General features: G+C 39.0%; 1 protein-coding gene and 1 pseudogene across 2 annotated transcripts in view; both read right to left on the bottom strand.

Annotated features, from left to right (window-relative positions):
* The window catches only part of GFPT1 (glutamine--fructose-6-phosphate transaminase 1), a 67,958-nt gene that overhangs the window by 17,437 nt on the left and 26,743 nt on the right, over positions 1-23,778 (bottom strand). The window contains exons 5-13 of one of the 2 annotated variants that reach the window (XM_012433958.3): positions 19,980-20,038; positions 19,046-19,180; positions 17,509-17,570; positions 15,604-15,683; positions 15,374-15,427; positions 11,216-11,321; positions 9,343-9,506; positions 7,008-7,103; positions 15-112 (exon numbers count right to left, since the gene is read on the bottom strand). In XM_012433958.3, coding sequence (XP_012289381.1) covers positions 15-112; positions 7,008-7,103; positions 9,343-9,506; positions 11,216-11,321; positions 15,374-15,427; positions 15,604-15,683; positions 17,509-17,570; positions 19,046-19,180; positions 19,980-20,038 — 854 coding nt within the window. The remainder of the gene's footprint in view (positions 1-14; positions 113-7,007; positions 7,104-9,342; positions 9,507-11,215; positions 11,322-15,373; positions 15,428-15,603; positions 15,684-17,508; positions 17,571-19,045; positions 19,181-19,979; positions 20,039-23,778) is intronic. The other variant, XM_012433959.2, reaches the window with a different exon arrangement.
* LOC105704616 (ribosomal protein uL30-like) lies at positions 456-5,443 on the bottom strand (annotated as a pseudogene).

The raw sequence follows: 23,778 nt of genomic DNA on the forward strand, positions 1-23,778 counted from the left end.
TAAGAGGCACTTACTGCTACACCAGCATGGTAACTTGTTCCACAAGCAATAAGAATCAAACGCCGACATCTCTGGATCTCCTTAATGTGATCTTTCAAACCACCCAAATTCACTGAAATAAAAGTTTGTGTACATAATTATTTAGCAAAGAACCATGTGAATCGTATTTTATAAGTATCCACTGCCAATATGAGAAAGAATACTGCTGTTTTAAAGAATTCATATTCCTCTTAGAAAGCACAGTTCTCTGTAATTTTGAAAAGTAAATTAAATAAGTCACAACTTAACTGGCCCCTCCAAACTTGTAACTGACCTTACTCAACTCTCTACATGCCCACACAATCACAGTATTTAATACATCTACCTTTGTCAGTCATTTTTACATTCTTCTCTTTAAAAGTTATCTTAAAGGCAAAAGTAAAGGGACACAGAAAACAGGTCAGTAGATGCTGAAGGCTGGAGCTGGAGGAGGGGGTGGCAACAATAGGGTGCAAGGAATTTTTCGGAGTGATGGAACTGTTCTACATATTGACTTTGTAGGAGGTTATGATTATGACTGTGTTGTAGAGGTTTGTCAAACCTAAGAGTTATACACTAGGAATGGGTGAATTTTATTGTATCTAATTATGTCTCAATAAACCTGTGTGGGAAAAACATCATCTCAGTTATGTTTATTTCCCTTCTGGTTCCCAGAAAAGTGTTCTGTACACAACATAAACCCACTCTCCTCTCAGCCTTTGCCATCCCCATTCCCCTAATGCTTCAGTCAAAATGCTTGATTGTTCCTATCCCTCCACATTTATCTTCAAACCACGCATCTCTCCCTGGATGACAGCAACATTCTCCAGTTCTCTTTTCTGTCCTCCACCTCCTAGAGTCTGCTCTCCATACGCTGCGAGAAGGATCTTTTAGAGTGATCCTTTGAAAACATAAAGACCCTCCAATGAAGTCTGTCCTCTTTTTCTTTTTCAGTTTCTATAGCTATTTACATGTTGTTCTCCATGTGTCTTGTCCAGAAATCCTTCCACACAGGCTAGTTTTCTACCTGTGAGAAATTCCCATTCAACATTCATTCAACTACACAACTAAAATTCCCTAACCACCCACCAAGTGAATATAGTGGTCAAGACACTGAGAGGCTACCCAAGTTCTAGACTCAAACAGTTCCACAACTGGCTAAGGAGAAAGGCAGGTACCTCCTCGTGGACCTCATCCTGCTTCTCTCTCTGAACCATCCTCAGTCTGTCTACTCTGTCCCTGCTCTCTTCATCTCCCCACCTTCTTTTTCATTTTTAGTTTTTTTGAGACGGAGTCTTGCTGTGTCGCCCAGGCTGGAGTGCAGTGTGGCACAATCTTGGCTCACCGTAACCTCCGCCTCCCAGGTTCAAGCAATTCTCCAGCTTCAGCCTCCTTAGTAGCTGGGATTACGGGCATGAGCCACCATGCCCAGCTAATTTTTTGAATTTCTGGTAGAGAGAGGGTTTCACCATGTTAGCTAGGCTGTTCTCGAACTCCTGAACTCAAGTGATCCACCTGCCTCTGCCTCCCAGTGCTGGGATTACAGGCATGAGTCACCATGCCCGACCAGGCCACCTTCTGTCTTATCTTAGTTAGTTATACTATAAACCAAGGTACATGTTTTACTTTTTATCTTTTGAATAATTGTATGTTCTTCTTTTTGAATTTCAATAATAAAAGAAGGTATGTTTGTCTATTTTAAAAAATTAGCAAGTAGAAAACAAAACCAAACAAAATAAAAAGTGTTACCAACTTCCCAAATAATTTAGAATCAAATCCAAACTCCTTCCTTTGGCCTTCAAGTCCCATACGATCTCTCTCATGCTTACTGTGACCTAATATCCTAGCACGTCCCCTCTCACTCAGGCCACACCAGCCAGACTGGTCTTCTTGCTGTTCCTGCACTAGACCAAGCCTGTTTGTGTACCTCTGCCTACAGTGTTTTCCACAGACCTCGGCATTAATTACAAATGTTTGGAAAGAAAGGAAACAACAGTAAAAGGCTGGCTCGGGGTCATGCAAAGGCAAAGACTCAATATAAAAGCAAAAAAAAAAAAAAAAAAAAGACCTGTATTGCAATGCAGACAATGACGAAGAATGACATGGATGTGTAAGCTGGTGAGATTAGCTGGCCATGGTGTTTCCTTAAAATTAGTCCTAGAAATTTCTGGTGACTGAGGAGAGTTGGAATAGTTCTGAAAGGAGTTGCCCAAAGCTCTGAATTTGATGCTTTTGAGAAAAGCCTGATCCCTTTTGAGATGAGGTAGGCCATCACTACAGGCAAAAGCAAGAATGCCTGATGGACAGGGGAGGGGATGGAGAACACAACAATGCACATACATGGGGACTACTTTGCTTCAACAAATGACTAACAATGTGACCTCTGGCAAACTGACAGCCTCAATCTCTTCATCTTAATAACAAAAAGACAACAACTAATCTGTTTTATTACAGAACTTTTATGCACATAATACAGATATAAGTACTCTTTTTTTTTTTTGAGACAAGTTTTTCAACCAGGCTGCAGTGCAGTGGTAGAGTCAGAGCTCACTGCAGCCTCAATCTACAGGGCTCAAGCATCCTCCCACTTCAGGTTCCTGAGAAGCCAGAGCTACAGGCGCCCACTACCACACCCAGCTCATTTTAAAAAAATTTTTTAGTAAAAACGAAGATCTCCCTAGATTGCCCAGGCTAGTCTAGAACTCCTGAGCTCAAGTGATCCTCCTGCTTTGGATTCCCAAAGTGCTGGGATTAACAGGCATGAGCTGCTTCACCCAGCCAAAAGTACTTTTTAAAAAAACCATGTTCCCCAGATTTGTCTCATTTTCTTCCCTTATAAAACAAATCTTTTTCCTGACCTCATTTCCATAAATACCATTAAAGAGTTTACTGCTACTCTCCCAGTTCTTCCAGCTCAACCATCTTCAACAACCCTCTTCTGTCTATAGAGGCAGACATAATTTCTAGTTTATACTGCTTCTGTTTCTCTCCTGGTCCCCTCCTCCCTCCCCTATGGCTGTACCTCAGCCAGGACAACATCCTATCTGACAACCACATCTCAGCCTCTCATTTTTGTGGTGCACACTCAAGACTGGCAGCCAGTTCACCTCAGTAAAAACAGTTAGCATACCCCCTGGCTTCTTAGCCTTCAATAGCTCTGTAATTTCTATAAAAGGAGGTACCTCCCACTCCACTCTCACATTAGAATGCATTCAAAGCCCTCTATAGCAAGCAGTTCCTCTCAGCTTCTTTTCTAGACATTTCTTTTTACTCCTCTTCAAGCACTAGATCTGGCAGACAATAGAGACTACATTTATTTAATAAGCAACTTTCTAAAGGTCTCACTATCTAGCTAATACTAATTCCACTAGCTAATGCTCTTCTAGCCAACTGAAATGCTCCCATCTGATCTTCATCTATGTAAATCTTCAAAATCCTTCAAAACCCAAACCTGCCTACTTTTTAAGCCTTTCCTGATCCCAAAGCCCGTTCCCACAGATTCACTACTTGCTCTAAATTCAGCATTAAAGCATTTCAACAGTAAAAGGTGTTTCTAATGTTATTTATCATATTTTACCTTTCTTTAATTTTTTTTTTTTTTTTTTTTTTTTTTTTGAGACAGAGTCTTGCTCTTTTGCCCAGGCTAGAGTGCAGTAGTGCAATCCTGGCTCACTGCAGCCTCAACCTCCTGGGTTCCAGCAATTCTCCTGCCTCAGCCTCCTGAGTAGCTGAGATCACACGTGGCACCATCACGCCCAGCTAATATTTTGATTTTTTGTTTTGACAAGTGAACATTTATTTTGTGCCTTTCTTCCTACGAGTATTTCAAGTCTTTTTCAAAACAAGGCCCCAGGAATCTCCAGATTCAATTATGTCCCTGGGCTTGGTCGACTGCTGCAAGTCTTAGAGAGCCTTGTACAAATGCTAGAGTTACTCATTTACCAACATTAAGCCCCAGGATAGAAGATGCAACAAAGCAGGACTCCTTCCTCCATGGAATGAGCCGATTTCAGATGAGGCAGCAGCCAAGGTAGAAAACACTGGAATTTTTCCTTGGAACTGGACTGTGATGAGAGGTGCTTGCCATAAACATAAGCTAATGCCTTTTCCTTTTCCTTTTTTTTGGCGGGAGGGACAGAGTTTTGCTCTAGTTGCCCAGGCTAGAGTGCAATGGCGCGATCTCAGCTTACCGCAATCTCCACCTCCCGGTTCAAGCAATTTTCCTGCCTCGGCCTCCTGAGTAGCTGGAATTACAGGCATGCCCCACCACACCCAGCTAAATTTTTGAATTTTTAGTAGAGATGGGTTTTTGCCATGTTGGTCAGGCTGGTCTCAAAATCCTGGCCTCAAGTGATCAGCCCGTCTTGGCCTCCCAAACCTGACCACAGGTGATCTACCCACCTTGGCCTCCCAAAGTACTTGGACTACAGGCGTGAAACACCGTGCCCGGCCAGCTACTGACTTTTTTTTGACGCTTCCTTTCCAGTTTTTGAAGATAAAGCAGGAAATAATCTTCTCTGAAGATACTTGATAAAAATTCCCAAAAAACCAAAAACACATGCTTCTACTTCATTAATAAAAATTTACTGCATTTTGGCACCTGGGTCTAGTTCAGCTGACAGATAAGCTGATTGATGCGTTCACTCCAATAGCCAAGTGTGCCCATCTCCTTGAGGAAGCTCACTCTATTTCTGGTAGCATAACTGGGCACTGAGAGGTGGACAGTGTGCAAGAACCATGAGATCTCCTGGAAATGCTTCTTTGGGAAGGCAATTTCCTGAATGAGGTCTTCCAAGCAAATGATACCAAACTTCCCCAGGTGCTCCTCAATCGCTGTGTTGTCAGTCAGAGAGATGGTCTTATCCTTGACCTTGGCTTGTCCACGTTTCAAAATGAGTTCCCGGACAGACTTCAGATGTGGAAATCCCTAGGTCACGTCAGGTTCCACTATATGCAGCATTTTTAGGTTCTGGGGGGTGACTTTTACAAAGGCACCACTAAAAATTTTCTTTAGGCAAAGCCTTGCAATGGTTCTCTGTACCAGTAAATTCATGCCATCAATCCTTTCGATGCATACAACAACAACAAAGGCCAAGGAATGTTTATCTGGCAATTCCAAGGCATGAGGTTTCACTTCTAGTAGTCTGAGACGCACCTTATCATGTTTCTAACACCAGGAATCATGTAGGAATTATTTCAGTTACTTAACGCTGATCTATTTTACTTTGCTCTGCTCCTTCTTTGCCAAAAGTGCCGAGTTTGCCTGGGTGGCTTTGGGGGCTTGATAAGCCTTCCTCTTTTTCAGGAGATTTTCTGGAAACAAAGGGATTTTTCTTTGCTCTTGCTCCACCATCTTTCTAGTGTTGCCTGTTTTTTTGAGACGGCATTTCGCTCTTGTCACCTAGGCTGGAGTGCAATGGCACAATCTCAGCTCACCGCAACCTCCACCTCCTGAGTTCAAGCGATTCTCCTGCCTCAGCCTCCCAAGTATCTGGGACTACAGGCACGCACCACCACACCTGGCTAATTTTTATATTTTTCAGTAGAGATGAGCTTTCACCATGTTGGTCAGGCTGGTCTCAAACTCCTGACCTCAGGTGATCCGCCCACCTCGACCTCCCAAAGGGCTGGGATTACAGGCTTGAGCCACCGCACCTGGCCCAAATTTTTTATTTTTAGTAGAGATGGGTTTTGCCATGTTGGTCAGGGTGGTCTCAAACTCCTGGCCTCAAGTGATCTGCCCACCTCAGCCTCCCAAAGTGCTAGAATTACAGGCATAAGCCACCACACCTGGCCTAAATAGTTAATTATATATTCTTCCCCCCTCTCCTAGATCATAAGAGCCTCAAGAACAAGACTTTATTAGAGATAGCTTTCCCATAGTTCCTAACACATCCAGCATGGTGCACTGCACATAACAGATATCCAATTGATTAATTCAGCCTTCAACAAATCTCTCCTACTAAGAGTCTAACACTTACTCAGAGAAAAAAAAGATGTGAAACAGCATTTATTCCTAAAGATAATTCCCTATCAATTAGCAGGATATGACATGAAGACGACACTAAATATTGTACATATGACACATAGATTCAGGAACAAAAGATTTTGCACATCACTTATTATTTCTCAAAAACTAATTCCTAATATGCAGACAGCCCAAAGCTTGTTTGCTAAACAAGCTTTTTTTATTAAACTGGTCATGATGAAAGAGCAGTACTCTGAAAACATGATTTAGCAATAATTTTAGGGACATCTTATGAGCACATAATGTCAATCTCAAACTCATCTCGCAAACAGGAGTGCATAAACACTCCTGTGACACAGTCTAGAGAGAATTTCCAGAAATAAGACTAGTGTTGTACTCTTACCTCTACCCTAAAAATGCAGGAGGGTATAGGCTATTCAAAAGGCATCAAGCAAATACCTGAAAGACCTCTGGGGAAGTTTACACTTTTACTCATGCATACACTGAGAAAGGAAACCTAGGCTAGGCAGATACATGTAAGCTGCCCAGCAACAAAACCAGGTCTCATTCTTCTTAGAATTCACAGTACCTAGGACACTCCTTGGTACACAATGGGTGACCAATACATAAAATTTACCATTTTAACTATTTTTAAATGTACAATTCAATGACATTAAGCACATTCACATTGTTGTGCGACCATCACTACTATCCATCTCTGTAACTTCTTCATCATCCCACAACTGAAACTCTGTACCCTTTAAACAATAACTCCCCATCTCCCCTCTCCACAGCCCCTGGTAACCATTAATCTACTTTCTGTTTCTGTGAATCTGACTACTCTAGATCTTATATAGGTAGAATCATACACTAAAGAACTTTTTCCAAGATGGCTGGGCTCTACTGATGGCTGCCAGTTATAGTTGTTCTACAAGTCTATTAAGGGCAACGAACTTTCAGGTTGTTAATGGCACCTCTTATAAGAGACACTGAAATAACAAAATAATTCTTATGTAATTACCAGTATAGTCATCAAAGTTTACTCTTCCTCTCATTGTGTTCACGACAGATTCTGGCTGCTCAAATATTTCCTTCTGCATAAATGAACTGAAGTTGCCTACAGTAATAGAAATCATATAATTAAAACAAAAACAAAGAATAAGAAATAATTTGTACACAACTAAAAGTCTCTCTCCTTTAATATAATCTTGGTAAATTAAATATAACAAAAGGTCATGCAATAGAGAAAGTTATTTATATATGACTATATGACTGCCTAAAAGATTGGGTGAATATATTTTACTCCTACATGGGAAAAAAATAAGAACAGAGTAAAAGTCACTTTTAATTAACTTCATACTTGAAATGTGCAGTTAAAACAAAACAAGAGAATGAGACAAACATTTGTTTTGTTGTTTTGTTCTTTTTTTTTAGACCGAGTTCTACTCTGTCACTCAGGCCAGAGTGCAGTGGTACGATCTTGGCTCACTGCAACCTCCACCTCCTGGGTTCAAGAGATTCTCCGGTCTCAGCCTCCTGAGTAGCTGGGACTACAGCCATGTGCCACCATGCCCAGCTAATTTTTTGTATTTTTAGTAGAGACAGGGTTTCACCATATTAGTCAGGGTGTCTCGAACTCCTGACCTCGTTATCCACCTGCCTCAGCCTCCCAAAGGGCTGAGATTTACAGGCATGACCCACCACCCCCAGCCAAATGAGACAAGCTTTAAGTTCTAGAGTGCAACTTACATTCAAATTATAGTTCTATCCTTTACTATCTAATCTATAAAATAAGAGAGCAGTTACTTCATAGTGTGGATTGTAGTGTGGATTAATAAAGCAAAGAATTTGACATATAGTAGAGTTAGGCAATAAATGTTATTTCTTATTTTTTTTTTTTTTGAGACAGGATCTCACTCTGTAACTGAGGCTGAAGTGCAGTGGCACAATCACTGCTCACTGCAGCCTTGATCTCCTGGGCTCAAGCAATCCTCACACCTCAGCCACCTGAGTAGCTGGGACTACAGGCGAACACTACCAGGCCTGGCTTTTTTTTTTTTTTTTTTTTTTTTTTTGTGAGACAGAGTCTTGCACTGTCACGCAAGCTGGAGTGCAATGGCATGATTTTGCTTCACTGCAACCTCTGCCTCTTGGGTTCAAGCGACTCTTGCATCTCAGCCTCCCCATTAGCTGGTACTATAGGCATGTGCCACCATGCCCATAATTATTTTTTCATATTTTCAGTAGAAACAGGATTTTGCTATGTTGCCCAGGCTGGTCTCAAACTCCTGAGTTCAAGTGATCCTCTCACGTTGGTCTCCCTACGTGCTGGAATAACAGGTATGAGCCACCATGCCTGGCCAATGTTAGTTTTTATTCCTATCACAATCCTACCAGAAAGCAAGAAAATAAAAATCCAAATCGTAACAACAATAATAGTTAAGAGAAGCAAATATCACACAGGCCTAAGTGTGTCAGGCACTGTTTTAAGGGCTTTATATATAATTGTTTTTTTGTTTTTTTGAGATGTGAGTTTCGCTCTTTTTGCCCAGGCTGGAGTGCAATGGCGCAATCTTGGCTCACCACAATCTCCGCCTCCCAGGTTCAAGTGATTCTCCTGCCTCAGCCTCCCAAGTAGCTGGGATTACAGGCATGCGCCACCACGCCCAGCTAATTTTTGTATTTTTAGTACAGACGGAGTTTCTCCATGTTGGTTAAGCTGGTCTGGAACTCCCCACCTCAGGTGATCTGCCTGCCTCAGCCTCCCAAAGTACTGGGATTACAGGCGTGAGTCACTGCGCCTGGCCATATAATAGCTTCTTAATCCTCAAAACAACCTTAATGAGGTAGGCTCTATTATCCCCATGTTATATGTAAGAAAACTAAAGCACAAAGAGAATAAAAAGGAACAGAACATGAACTATATTTATGTTTATAAAGTATCTTTAAAGTATCAAGTGTTGGCCAGGCTCAGTGGCTCACACCTGTAATACCAGCACTTTGGGAGGCCAAGGCGGATGGATCACCTGAGGTTAGGAGTTCCAGACCAGCATGGCCACATGGTGAAACCCATCTCTAAAAATAAAAATAAAAATAAAAATAAATAAAGTATCAAGTGCTAATAATCTCTTTTTTATGTTAGAAATAACAAATCTTTAGTTTGAAGACAATTGTAAAACCAGCAAATAATTTCTCTAAAGAATCATCCCTTTTCCTAGAGTTGTCCCTTCACTATTCACTAATCATGTGGAAGATTCCACTCATCATTCAATATTCGATTCAATATGCTAGGAAAAGAAGTAGAATATATTCTTTCCATTAATGACACCAAGCTATAACATGACAAAAACTTTTACCCTTCATAATCTGCTGGAGTTCCATCTGGAGTGTTTGCACAGCTCGTCCAGGGTGATCTCCTGCAGTTCGTTTAATTCGATGGATAGAAAGACGTCCATCCACTACTGCTGCAACATCATCATCTTCTAGAAAGATGACACGATTGGTGTGTTCTATGACAGCACTATAAAATTTTCAAGGAGATATTACAATCAATAACCAAAGATCATTATTACAAATGAAACTATCATTTGGATACAAGAACCAAATTTCAATATAAACTCTATTACTCTGCAGTATATCAGAGAACTTTCTGGTTACTAATGCCATCCCCTATAGGAAAGTATGGGGAAGGTGGTCACTGCGGCAAAAAAATAAAAGGATCTCTGCACAGCAACCTAAACCAAATAGACTGGATCAGAAAGCACGGTTATTTCCTCCTCATTCTATCCATCACCAAATCCTGAAATTTTAACTTCCAAATACTCTCAAAGCTTCTATGTCCACCAGACAAATACAAACTCCCATCAGCTCCCTGGCTGGACTACTGCAGCAACCTCCCAATTTGTACACCCACTTTCTCTCTTAATCTCTCTCCATCCACTCTCCATTTATGCCAAAATTGATATTAAAAGGCAACAGCTCTAATAGAGATTTCTCCTTCACTCAACAAATCATCTGACAGATTCCCTTTGGCTCTTAGAGAGACAACAAAGTGCCTTACCGTAATCCCTATGGCTCCTTCTCCAGCTTCATCTCCCACCAAGCTTCCTCTCACTCTCTATTCCAGCCACACTCATAGCCATCCTGAATGCTCACAGGCTGAGCCATTCACAAAGAATGAATGTTCCTCCCTCTATCTCTTCACCTAATTAACTCCTGATCTCTCCTTAACTCTCAGTTCAAATATCGTTCCCTTAAAGAAATTTACCCACCGGAGGGTAAATCTCTCTGTTACTCGCATTCTGCAGCTCTTGTCACAGTTGGAATTCTACACTTGTATGATTATTGTTTAAAATTTGCCTCCTTATTAAGGAAGAGCTCCTTAAGGACAACTAATATTTTTATTTTTACTCACCATTATCTCCCAAGGCTACCATATGGCTTTACTCAGAGTGTTCAATATGAATGTATAAATGAATGAGAAAAGGCTGATATGTTTCTGTAATTCCAGTGTATTTAAGCCATTAACTGTCAACTGTGTAATCTTACACATCTTAGCCCTGACTACACACCTGTAAAAATATTAAAGAGTGAAGCTTGTTTTCCCACTGAGATAATACATTCCCTGAAGTCCTAAATGGCAGTATTTTCTCATTTTTATTATTTTCTCTTATTTTCAGGCACAGGGAATGACTCAAATACTTGTTTGCAATTTGGGTGATTTTATTTTATCCTCATTACTATTTCATTTATAAATGCATTTAAACATCCCCTTGCATTTTCTCTCAATATGTCTTAGTCTACTACTATCCCTTTATAAAAGTGATTATGCTGCAATTAATTCTAAATGTAAAAGATAAGTATCTACATTACAATAAAACTACAATAGTTTAGCAACTACGCTATAATGACTGGGATACTAACTAAGCCATTTTACTCTCTAATCTAGAATCTCCTCCCTACAAAACCTGGATAAGGCTCCTGAAATAAGGAAAAAAATGTAAGACCTCTAAAATACACTGCAACAAGTCTCAAGGAGTATTCTCTGAAGTGTTCTTGATAAACTGACCTACACACTTTGAAATGAGAGAAAAAGTGTCTTTGTAGTCCCATCTTCAAAAAAAAGTTCTCTCACAGAGCACAACTAGACTAATACACAATGACTTCTTGGTTTCCTGTAGCATGACAAGTTTTACTAAAAATCTCTTTGAATCAACCAAGGAAGCTCACCTTGCATCAGAAGCAAAGTAATACTCCACTGCTTTTTCTTCCACTGGGAAAAGGCAAGTGGTACTGTCCACACGAGAGAGATTGCAGCTTCCCTTCTTGTCTTTGCCTAAAGCATATAGTTAACATGAATTGGCAAACATGTAGAAAATCATGTCCAATGTAGAAATATGCATAATTTTCTAAAAAATCATAAAAAACCATAGCAACACAAAACAATTTTAGCAAATTTAAAAAGCCAGGTAGATCACCTTATTTCCATGCAATAAGCCAATAAAAACAGAAAAAAAGTGTACAGTGAAGTAGCAACTATCAAAGAGTGTGTGGCAGGTAAATGTGCTACATTATATGTTTTTTAATATAATATTTCTTTTCCAGGTAAAAGACAAGTAATTCCTTAATATTAATTTTTTTAATCAAAAGTATAAATTAATTTTAACTTTATACAACACTTGATGATCTTAACACATAAAATCTGTAGACCTATAATTATCACAAAAATTGCATTTAAAATATCAAAATTGTGCAATTAAAATAAAATGAACACAGTGGCTCATGCCTGTAATCCTAGCATTTTGGGAGGCCAAGGCAGATTGATCACTTGAGGTCAGGAGTTCAAGACCAGACTGGCCAATGTGGTGAAACCCCACCTCTACTAAAAATACAAAAATTAGCTGGGTATGGTGGCAGGCGCCTGTAATCTCAGATACTCAAGAGGCTGAGGCAGGAGGATCACTTGAGCCCAGGAGGCAGAGGTTGTAGTGAGCCGAGATTGTGCCATTGCACTCCAGCCTAGGCAACAGAGCAAAAACTCTGTCTCCAAAAAAAAAAAGAAAATGAGGCTAGTAGCAAATTAATTTTTATTATATCATATCATAACAAAACCTCACTAGATTTTAGCAGCAAGTCAGCATAACAAATCAAGTTTTAGTCTCCACTAATTCTGATTTTAAAACAAAACAAAGATGCATCTCACTCTCTAATCATGGTATATCATATGTGGCACCCACTGTTAGAGATAATATTTATAAAACAAGAAACTCTCCTTTCTTTAACTTGGGTTTTCTTACACCTCCTTTAAGTCAGAATAAAGGAGGATCCTTTTGCAAAGCTAATATCCTTTTAATTCTTGTATTTCAGAATTATGACATCTCAATTTGTCAAGACATTAATAACTTTTTTCATCAAGACTGGAATACTAAAGTTTTATAAATTAGCCTAATATAGGAAAAAATCTATTAGTTGAAGTCTACATAAATGTCCTAGAGACAAAAATGCACTTTTCTCCAAGGCCAAGACATAACAGAACTTAGAACTATGGAAACAATAGCCAGAGAACATCACAAGTATACTTATAAAAACTGGTGTTTTATCTATCCTTTTAAAATGCACATATAAAGACAGACTTGATAATAATTATTAGAAAAGTATATTCAAATGTGCTGATTATCCTGAGTTGATTATTATACATTTTATACATGTACTGAAATATACTACATCACCAGGATGGGCACGGTGGCTCACACCTGTAATCTCAACACTTTGGGAGACCGAGGCAGTCGGATCACCTGAGATTGGGAGTTCTATACCAGCCTGACCAACATGGAGAAACCCTGTCTCTACTAAAAATACAAAGTTAGCTGGACGTGGTGGCGCACGCCTGTAATCCCAGATACTTGGGAGGCTGAGGCTGGAGAATTGCTCGAACCCGGGAGGCGGAGGTTGCAGTGAGCCGGATCATGCCACTGCACTCCAGCTTGGGCAACAAGAGCGAAATTCCATCTCAAAAAAAAAAAAAAAAAGAATGAAATATACTACACCACATAAATATATATCTATTAAAAATAATAAAAGCCAAAAAAAGTATATTCAAAGTTTTCCACCATCTGTGACTACTTGATGATTTAGCCATGAAAACAAAGTAACTTTTCCCATTCATATTTAACAGCAAAGATGCCAAACTTTAAAAAGTAAGTATAAGATGACGTCCAAGAAAAGGTAACACTATAGAAAAGTAACATATTAGTGTTTGCCAAGGGCTGGGAATGGGACAAGGGTTGATGACAGAGGACAACTTGAGGGAACTTTTTGGGTGATGAAATTGTTCTGTATGTTGATTGTGGTGATAGTTATACAACTTCACATCTGACAAAACTCAAGAAACTACATGAAAAAGAGTAGATATTGTATGTTTAAAAAACTGAGGCCAGGCACAGTGGCTCATACCTGTAATCCCAGCACTTTGGGAGGCTGAGGCAAGTGGATTACTTGAGGTCAGGAGTTCAAGACCAGCCTGGCCAACATGGTGAAACCCCCTCTCCACTAAAAATACAAAAAATTAGCTGAGTGTGGTGGAACACGCCTGTAGTCCCAGCTATTCTGGAGACTGAGGTGGGAGAATTGCTTGAACCCAGGAGGCAGAGCTTGCAGTTAGCTGAGATCATGCCATTGCACTCCAGCCTGGGTGACAAAGCAAGACTTCATCTCAAAAACAAAAACAAAAAAGTGAATTAAAAAATACATGTAAAAAGAGAGCTCAGCATTTTTTAAAAATAAATGCAACTACATTTGCTTATAAAATGTCCTAGCAGGCTTGAGTTTCACTGTTTTTTCTCCAAATATTGATAATTTCATTCTTCGAATAACAAAGTATATTTAATTAAAATATGTAAAAGAATTTGAGGCCAGGCGCGGTGACTCAGGCCTATAATCCCAGCACTTTGGGAGGCTGAGACGGGCAAATCATCTGGGGTCAGGAGTTCGAGACTAGCCTGCCCAGAATGGCAAAACCCCATCTCTACCAAAAATACAAAAATTAGCCGGGCATGGTGGTGTGCACTGGTGGTCCCAGCTACTCAGGAGGCTGAGGCATGAGAATCACTTGAACCCGGGAGGTGGAGGTTGCAGTGAGCCAAGATCATGCCACAGAGTGAGACTCTGTTTCAATCAATCAATTAATCAATCAATCAAGTAAAAAAAAAATTGAGGTATCAATGTCTGTTTAAATGAAAAGAACACTTCTGGGCTGGGCACAGTGGCTCACGCCTGTGATACCAACACTTTGGGAGGCTGAGCTGGGTAGAGTTTAGGAGTTTAAGAGCAGCCTGGGCAACATAGCAAGACTCCATTTCTACAAAAAATTTACAGTTAGCTAGGAGCCAGGTACAATGGCCCATTCCTATAATCTCTGTAATTTGGAAGGTTGAGGTGGGAGGATCCCTTGAGGCCAAGAGTTTGAGAATAGCCTGGCCAACATAGTGAGACTTCCTCTCTACAAATAAAAAATTAGGTGGGGCTGGTGGCACATGCCTGTGGTCCCAGCAGGAGGCTGAGGTGGGAGAATCACTTGAGCCCAGGCAGTCAAGGCTGCAGTGAGCCATTACTGAGCCACTGCACTCCAGCCTGGCTGAGACAGCAAAACCCTGTCTAAGAATTAGCTGGGCATGATGGCACACACTTGTATTCCTAGCTATTTGAGAAGCTGAGGCAGGAGGATCGCCTGAGCCCAAGAGTTTAAAATTGCAGTGAAGTATGACCTCACCACTGCACTGCACTCCAGCCTGGGCAACAGAACAAGACCCTGTCTCTCCCAGCTGCTCTGTAAAAAAAGCAATATGGAAAGTTCCATCCAAGTAAATAAATAAGAAAAACAAAAAATAAACTTTACACATAAACAATATAAAAGAACAATCACTACAAATTCAAATAAAGCCAATCAAGATAGCAAATGTAAATCTAACAGTAACATGTCATGCATAAAATAAAGACCATTTAAACATATTTCAGTTAAAAGTTAGGCTAAATGAGTCAAATAACTACCACTTAGTCAATCTAAAATAACCTAGCACACAATGCTCTTTTCCTAATCTAAGCATATATCCTACATGATTTTAAAACAAAGGAAAAAACAATTCAGAATTTCAACTATTTTCTCAAATTTCAGAAATTTTAATGAAATTATCAAAAGCACTTTTCTAAATGCCAAAAGCAGACACACAAAATATACTCTGCAAATTAGAAAAATGTCAAAATACGCTTCCCCATAAAATAAGCACATTTTTAGAGGCCCAGCACATTCATTCACTCCAAGAACAAAAGAATTAGTAAAGAAAAAAAAGGGGGGATAAGATCTTCCCCATCCATGCAGAGTGCATTTCCCACCTCTTTCTCCCTGTGATCCCCACCGTGTGAATTTTGATCCAATCTGAGTCCTAGCTAAGGATACACAACAGAAAAAAATTCTAATCATCAGAGAACTCACAAAAACAAATCTTTTTCATGTCTAGACAGAACTATATTTACATGTCCATCTGACCAAAAGGGCATTTATTCCAACTTAAGGAAAATAATTCTTCATAACTACTGCACTCCATTTGTAGAGGAAATTTTACCTGTTCTGTAGAGTATAGGAATGTGATCAGTAGAAAGTTTATGTTCACTCCGTACACCAATCAACAGAGGGCTGCCTCGCCTGTAATTGGAAGAGCAGTCAGAATTAAACCATTTTTATAAATAATGGACTAATGATATAAAATTTAATGAGCCAATATTCTTCAAATGTTTAAATTCTCCCCCCAAGCTCAAGTTCAGATATAAAAAAGAACTACATAAACAGAATTTTTTAAAAAATATTCTGTACTGGGCCAGGTGTAGTGGCTCACACCTGTAATCCCAGAACTTCAGGAGGCCAAGGCAGGCAGATCACTTAAACCCAGGAGTTCAAGACCTGTCTCAGCAACATAGCAAAACCCCATCTCCAAATCAGCCAAGTGTGATGGCACATGCCCGTAGTCTCAGCTACTCAGGAGGCTTGAGAACTGCTTGAGCTGTTCTCAGGTAGGAGAACTGCTTGAGCCTGGAAGGTGGAGGCTGCAGTGAGCAAGATTGCACCACTGCTCTCTGGCCTGGGTGACAGAGCAAGATCCTATATCCAAAAAAAAAAAAAATTCTGTATCAGGGTCAGCAAACTGACCTGAAGCCCAGGGTTATTTTTATAAATAAAGGGTTTTTGTTTGGTTGGTTTTTTTGAGATCGGCCTTGCTCTGTCTCCCAGGCTGGAGTGCAGTGGTGCAATCACAGCTGACTGCAGCCTTGACCTCCAGGCCTCAAGTGATCCCCTTGCCTCAGCCTCCTGATTAGCTGGGTCTACAAGCACGCAACACCACACCCAGCTAAATTTTTTATTTTTGGTAGAGACGGGGTTTTGTCATGTTGCCCAGGTTGGTCTAGAACTCCTTGGATCAAGCAATCTACCCATCTCAGCCTCCCAAAATGCTGGAATTATAGGCATGAGCCACCATGCCAAGTCTAATACAGGTTTTTTTTTTTAATTCTTTTATAATTGACAAATAAAAACTGTATTAAATACAGTTATTTTGGAACATAGCCATGCCCACTCTTTTACTTATTTTCTGTAGCTGCTTTCACAATACAACCACAAATTAAGTAGTTGCTACACAGGCTACATGGCCCAGAAAGTCTAAAATAGTTACTATCCGGCCCACTCAAAAAAGTTTGCCAACCCCTGTTCTATAACAGTGTATTTTAATTATTTTCCTTTGTAATGTGAAATGGAACCTTCCTTTCAATTGTGCACAGAAGGCTAATATAGGAAGGTGTAGCACCTTCTTCTTAGTCACCCTGTCTTCAGATTAAAAATATCTCTCTCTTACCATATTTTAGGGCGCCTCACTTAGGACTTCACGATCAGGCCTAAATATCCTAACAAAAAGTAGTGATGGTACAATTATCTAGGAATTTGTCTAGAGCATATGTTTCAAAAAATACAGAGAAAGCTAATATTTTAACCTTATTAGGTAATATTCAATATCCAAATTCACAAAGTAACTCTGCTAATTCTGCCTCAGCATCCAGAGTAGCTGGGATTACAGGCATGTGCAATTCTGCCTCAGCCTCCCGAGTGGCTGGGATTACAGACTTGTGCCACCAAGCCCGACTAATTTTTATATTCTTAGTAGAGACAGGGTTTTGCCATGTTGGCCTGGCTGGTCTCAAACTCCTGATCTCAGGTGATCCACCTGCCTCAGTCTCCCAAAATGCTAAGATTACAGGAGTAAGCCACCATCCCCAGCCTGTATTTGCTTTCTTAAGGGATTCTGTTAAATGGAAGAGTGGTAAAACAACAGACAAGAAGGAGCATGTGAAAATATGCTCACATGAATATATCTAAAAGAGGGCAGAGCCTTTGTAATAAAGGGTCATTTATAGTCTATGAAGAATAAACATGTAACTCAAATATGTTGAAATACATTAGTCATTGTTAGAGTTATATGTACCTTGTGCCAACTGCTTGCCCAGGAAAATGAACACTTTTAAATACGAGTGCAAAAGCACCTTCCTATGGAGGGAAAAAAATGTATTAGCAATATTTACTGTAATCAATTATAAGTCCAAAATGCCTAGAACATACTGTCTTCAGCACAGAAATTTTTGGTTCACACAAATGCTCTTTTGTGCCAGTTTATAAACAAGTCTAAAATTTACGTAAACACTTACTCCTAAGCTTTGGTGTATCCAAGACCCACTTTTTTAACCAAGCCTACGATCAAAATATGATCAATAGATAACAACTCCAAAAACAGATAATTTAAAAAGTCACCCTTTGTACATGCTATGAACACTTCTCAACCAATAGATCCTATCTCCATCATCCACCTATCTATATTATCATACTATGAATTATCAGAGGAAAGACAGAATTAGAAAAGATCCCAAGATCAAAATCTAAAACCTATTCTCTGCCCTAGTAATTGTACACCACTGTTAACTTCCACTCTTTCTGACCTCAATATTAAGAGATATAAATATATATAATTAGAATTATTAACATGCATACCATACAACTCCATCAGCCCAAATCCTCAGAGACAGGGCTTACAGGAATTAAGAACAGATAAAAGAGGAACACGAAATAGGAGAGTGAAGAACCACTATGGAACACAAACTGGATTATACAATGAATAAAAGGCAAAGTCTGTTAGAAAGGAGAAGAGGCTAAAAGGCACACTACTCCACTCTGCCTTGGGTAAAAGGGAAGGAATAGGGCTACACATTCTCCATCTTCCTGCTTCCTCTTTTTGCTACAGATATAAGATTTGCATGCAGGTGGGAACAGTGTGAGGGTTGGACCTTAGTTGGGCATTAAAATGGGAAAACTAGAGTTATGAGTGGGGAAGAGGGATGTAGGTATCACTATGAATTTAGACTTCTGTAGATCTTTGATATCTTTAATCTTTAATTAGGAATGTTGAATGGAATCAAAAAGAATATTGCTTTTCTCTTGGGCTGGGAAATGCTTTTTAATAGAGTTTCAGGGACAAGGAAAAGTCCCCGAAAGGAAAAATAAGTAGCTGACTTCTTTGGCTCAGAGACATGCAGGCATCATCCCAGAATATAAACTGTGTTTCACTGAAGGTACCATTGTGCTAAGTTACTGGTTGAGAAGAACACTCGGACGAACAGGAAGCAAGGGAATAACTAATCCTCCATTGTGTGTACTGTGTACATATCCACGTGTGGTGTGTATGGATGTGTGTATATATGCATAGTTTTTAGACACACTTTGATTTTCAATTATTTTTCATTCTCATGACATTAAATCAGAATGAAGTAAGTAGAATTTTAAGTGGAGAGTAGGGGAAATCAATAAACCAAACAGTGTCTTAAAATTATTCAAGTTGAATAGTTATATGAGAAATAAAAGCCAAAAATACTCAAAAAGAATAGCACAGTTCCTGCTTATCAAACTTAATTTTCAGAAAGTTTCTCATAATTATTGCTGGCATAATTATCTTTAAAAGTGTGGCTTAATACCAGTTGTTGGATAACTCTCTCCACCAAAGTAGTAAAGCTGGTATCTTGACTTTCTCGATTGTCATACATATACTTAACAAGCTTGGCAATTGTCTCTGTGTCTGTTTCAGATTCAAAGTCATAGCCTTTGCTTTCCTGTAAGTAGAAAGAAAAAAAAAAGATATAATTAAGAAAATATTCATGAAATACAAATCTTTTCTACAAAGTTGTTCCCTCAAAAATGTCACTAATTTGTAATATTTTTTGAACACCATACCCCATTATTCAAAATTAAAGTCACCATCTGACTAGAGTGAATCCAAAACAGTGTGGTACACTGTATAACTGAACATACACTTAACTCACTGTCCAATAAATAGCCATTAGCTGTATGTGGCTATTTAAATTTAACCAAAATTAAATAAAATTTAAAATTCAGTTCCTCAGTCATACTAGCTCAACAGCCACATATGGACAGTGGCTACTATACTGAATAGCCCAGATATACTATGTCTTCCATCACTGCAGAAAGTTCAGTTGAACAACCCTAAGAAAGCACTCATGTAGGTCGCCATTATGACCATTACTATATAGTATATATCTAAAACACAGAACTTTCATTTAGTTTGTCCTGATTCTTCTTATATTAATATATTCTAAGAACTTTAAAACATGAGAGTCTCTCACAATGCAAACAATGTCTCCACAAAATTCCAATTTTATTTGAGCCTTTTGTCATGTATATTACAGTCAAATATTATTTCCTTTTCATATTAAAAAACAAGATTGTTCTACTGCTAGCAAAGAAAAGTCCAATAAACCACCATGCCCTTGAAATTATCTAAGGAATCACTTGATGACACCTATATGATGGTGTACATCCTAATAACCAACCTCACTGCTCTTGTTAGAAGTATTCTCAAAGACTGGTGTCTTTTGAGATGACCTTACTTACCAAAAACTTTTTCAAGTCTTTGTAGTTGGTGATGATTCCATTGTGAATGACAATAAATTCTAAAAGAGGTAAAAGTATTGATGACAAAAAAGTTAGAAGTCTGATAAACCTAAAATAGCTATAACTAGATTCTTCTCAAGTCAAAAAATCTGTAATATGCCATACTATTTGTTATTTATAACATGATAATTACATCTACTTCTTGTTACCAGATTATCATCAGGTAGATCAGCAGCATTGTTTATGTGGCATAGCCAAAGCACACAGTGCAGGGGCGGTGGGTATAGTGGGGAAATAAACAGGAAGTCTAGAGATAACAATTGCAGTTGTGGCTAAACTACTAATCAAATGTTACCATGTGAAAGGAGCAAGTTTATTGGGTTTGTTGCCTATTTGCAAAATGAGAGAGCTGAACTAAGTATTATTCTTATTCATTCATAGTAATTCATTCTTGAGTATAAGTTTAAAAAGAAGACCCTTCAAACTGAGTATAAGTTTAAAGTGAAGGCCTTTCAAACTAAAACAATAATCTGATTTACACTAAATCAGTTTAATAACTAAAACTAAGGAACTTGCTAAGAAAAACCAGACAATCAGTTCTATAGTTAAATTTACTTGTTTGAGATCCAGATAAGTCATGGAATGTCAGAAAAATAATGTTAAAATATCATTCCAAGAAGAGATAAATATGATTATGGGATAATTTTTATCTTTTTTAAGTTAACTGACTTTCAAAACTGTAAGAACAGATAATCAAGAATTGACGATATTATTATTGGTAGCCACTGATGGTACATAAAAACTACCAATCCGGCTGGGCATGATGGCTCACACCTGTAATCCCAGCACTTTGGGAGTCTGAGGCAGGTGGATAACCTGAGGTCAGGAGTTCAAGATCATCCTGGCCAACATGGCAAAACCTCATCTCTACTAAAAATACAAAAAATTAGCTGAGCGTTGTGGCACAAGCCTGTAATCCCAGCTACTCGGGAGGCTGAGGCAGGAGAATCACTTGAATCTGGGAAGCAGAGGTTGCAGTGAGCTGAGATCACGCCACTGCACTCCAGTCTGGTCAATAAAAACAAAACAAAACAAACAAAACAAAAAACTACCAATCCTGGATTTATTACTCAAAGTCCATTTCAGTTAGGAGGAAAATTACTGCTAAATTAAATTTTATTTTAATTATCAAAATATTCTGTTTTTTTTTTTTTTTTTTTTTTTTTTTGAGACAGGATGTTGCTGTCACCAAGCTGGAGTACAGTAGCTCAGTCATGACTCACTGCAGCCTTGACCTCCTGGGCTCAGGTGATTCTCCCACATTAGCCTTCCAAGAAGCTGGTATTACAGGCACGCATGATCACACTCAACTAATTTTTTTATTTTTCTGCAGAGACAGAGTCTCACTATGTTGCCCAGGCTAGACTCCTGAGCTGAAGCAATCCTCCCACTTCAACCTTCCAGTGCCTTGGGACTACAGGTATGAGCCACTATGCAAGGCCAAAATGTTTTTTCTTTTTTGAGACAAAGTCCTGCTCTGTCACCCAGACTGGAGTGAAGTGGCACAATCTGGGCTCACTGCAACCTCTGCCTCCCAAGTTGAAGCGATTCTCCTGGCTCAGCCTCTCAAGTAGTTGGGAATGCAGGTGCATGCTACCATACCCTGCTGATTTTTGTATTTTTAATAGAGATGGGGTTTTCCCATGTTGGCCAGGCTGGTCTTGAACTCCTAACTTCAGGTGATCCACATGCCTCAGCCTCCCAAAATGCTGGGATTACAGGCCTGAGCCACCACACCCAGCACCCGCAATGTTCTTAATATACATAAAGATCTGACATTTTGGCTGACAGTAATTAGAAACCAAATAATAAACATTTTCACTAGATTTTTGAGAAGATGATAGCAACTAAAAAATAAATTTATAAAAAACTTGCCAGATGTGGTGGCTCATGCCTGTAATCCCAGCACTTTGGGAGGCTGAGATGTGCGGATCACCTGAGGTCAGGAATTCAAGACCAGCCTGGTGAACATGGTGAAACCTCATCTCTACTAAAAATTTTAAAATTAGCTAGGCGTGGTGGCGTGAGCCTATAATCCTAGCTACTTGGGAAGCTTGAGGCAGAAGAATCACTTGAATCCGGGAGGTGGAGGTTGCAGTGAGCCCAAATCATGCCATTGCACTCTAGCCTGGGAAAAAGAGCAAGACTCCATCTCCAAAATATATATATATATATATATCAATCTTAGAACAAAGAGATTCATAAATAACTAATTAAAAGGCTTTAACTTAAAGCCAAATTCTCAAAACATAATCTAGACGTAAGTTTTCGGGAATCTTTTATAAAGGCCTTATGTCAAAAGTCTAAATGATTGCTAGTATTGTAATCAAATTCAATAGTAATTACTGAAGCACAAGAAGCCTAAATAGGCACCTTCTGAATTAAATTAAAAACCAAAAAGGGCTGGGTGCAATGGCTCATGTCTGTAATCTCAGCACTTTGGGAAGCTGAGATGGAAAGACTACTTGAGTCCAGGAGTTTGTAACCAGCCTGGGCAACAAAGCAAGACCCTTATCTCTACAAAAATAAAATAAATTAGCTGGGTGTGGTGGTGCAAGCCTGTGATCCTACTACAGGAGACTCAGGCAAGAAGATCACTTGTGCCCAAGAATTTGAGGTTACAGGGAGCTATGATCCCACCACTATACTCAGCCTGGGTGGAGGAGTGAGACCCTGTCACTAAAATAAAAGGGAAAAAAATGGGGAGGGATAAATACACACATACGCACTTTTGTATGTATTCTGCATGTATTTGCTTTTTTTTTTTTTTTCTTTTTTTTTTAAGCAAACCAGCATGAATAGAATTATTTTCCCTCTGGCAGTCATATTCTCTTTTTTTTTTTTTTTTTTAAAAAAAGAAAGAAAGAAAAAAAAAAGAATGAAGAAGAAGAAGAAAAAGGAAGAGAAAGAGACAGAGAGAATGGGAGTATTGCTTTCTTGCCCAGGCTAGAATGGTTTAGAAATACCATTTCAATACCCAGTTTAGAAATGGGTATTGAAAACCTCTTTTATACCAATAATTATACTTAATGATGTACACAGGAAGGAATAAGGGAAGAAAATAACAAACAAGTAGCCAACCAATATTTCATTTAAACCTATGAAATGCTATGCGATTACTGAGTAGTGATTTACTTCCAATTATGTAGTCACTTTTGGAATAGGTGTGAGGTGGTAATGTATGTTTTGTGTATTTGAAGTGGAGAGTTCTATAAATGTTTATTAAGTTTACTTGTTCCGGGTCTGAGTTCAAGTCCTGGATGTCCTTGTTAATTTTCTGTCTCGTTGATCTATAGAATCGTTAGCTCTTCTTGTTACATTGATCCTTTTGCCATTATGTAATATCCTTCTTTGCCTCTTTTGATCTTTGTTGCTTTAAAGTCTATTTTATCAGAGGCGAGAATTGCATCTCCTGCTTTTTATTTATTTGTTTATTTTTACTCTGTTTGGTTGGTAAATCTTCCTCCTTCTCTTTGTTTTGAGTCTTTGTGTATCGTTGCATGTGAAATGGGTCTGGATGCAGCATACCGATGGGTTTTGGCTTTTTATCCAATTTGAATATATATGAGTTTAATACTGCCATTTGATGCTAGCTGGCTGTTTTGCCCATTAGTTGGTGTAAATTTTTCATTGTGTTGATGCTCTTTGCTTTTTGATATATTTTTGGAAAGGCTGATATTGATTGTTCCTTTATATGTATAGTGCTTCTTTCAGAAGCTCTTGTAAAGCAGGCCTGGTG

This window comes from Aotus nancymaae, unplaced genomic scaffold (genome assembly GCF_030222135.1).
Source record: "Aotus nancymaae isolate 86718 unplaced genomic scaffold, 86718_ANA_hifiasm-v0.15.2.pri h1tg000057l, whole genome shotgun sequence".
NCBI lineage: Eukaryota > Metazoa > Chordata > Mammalia > Primates > Aotidae > Aotus > Aotus nancymaae.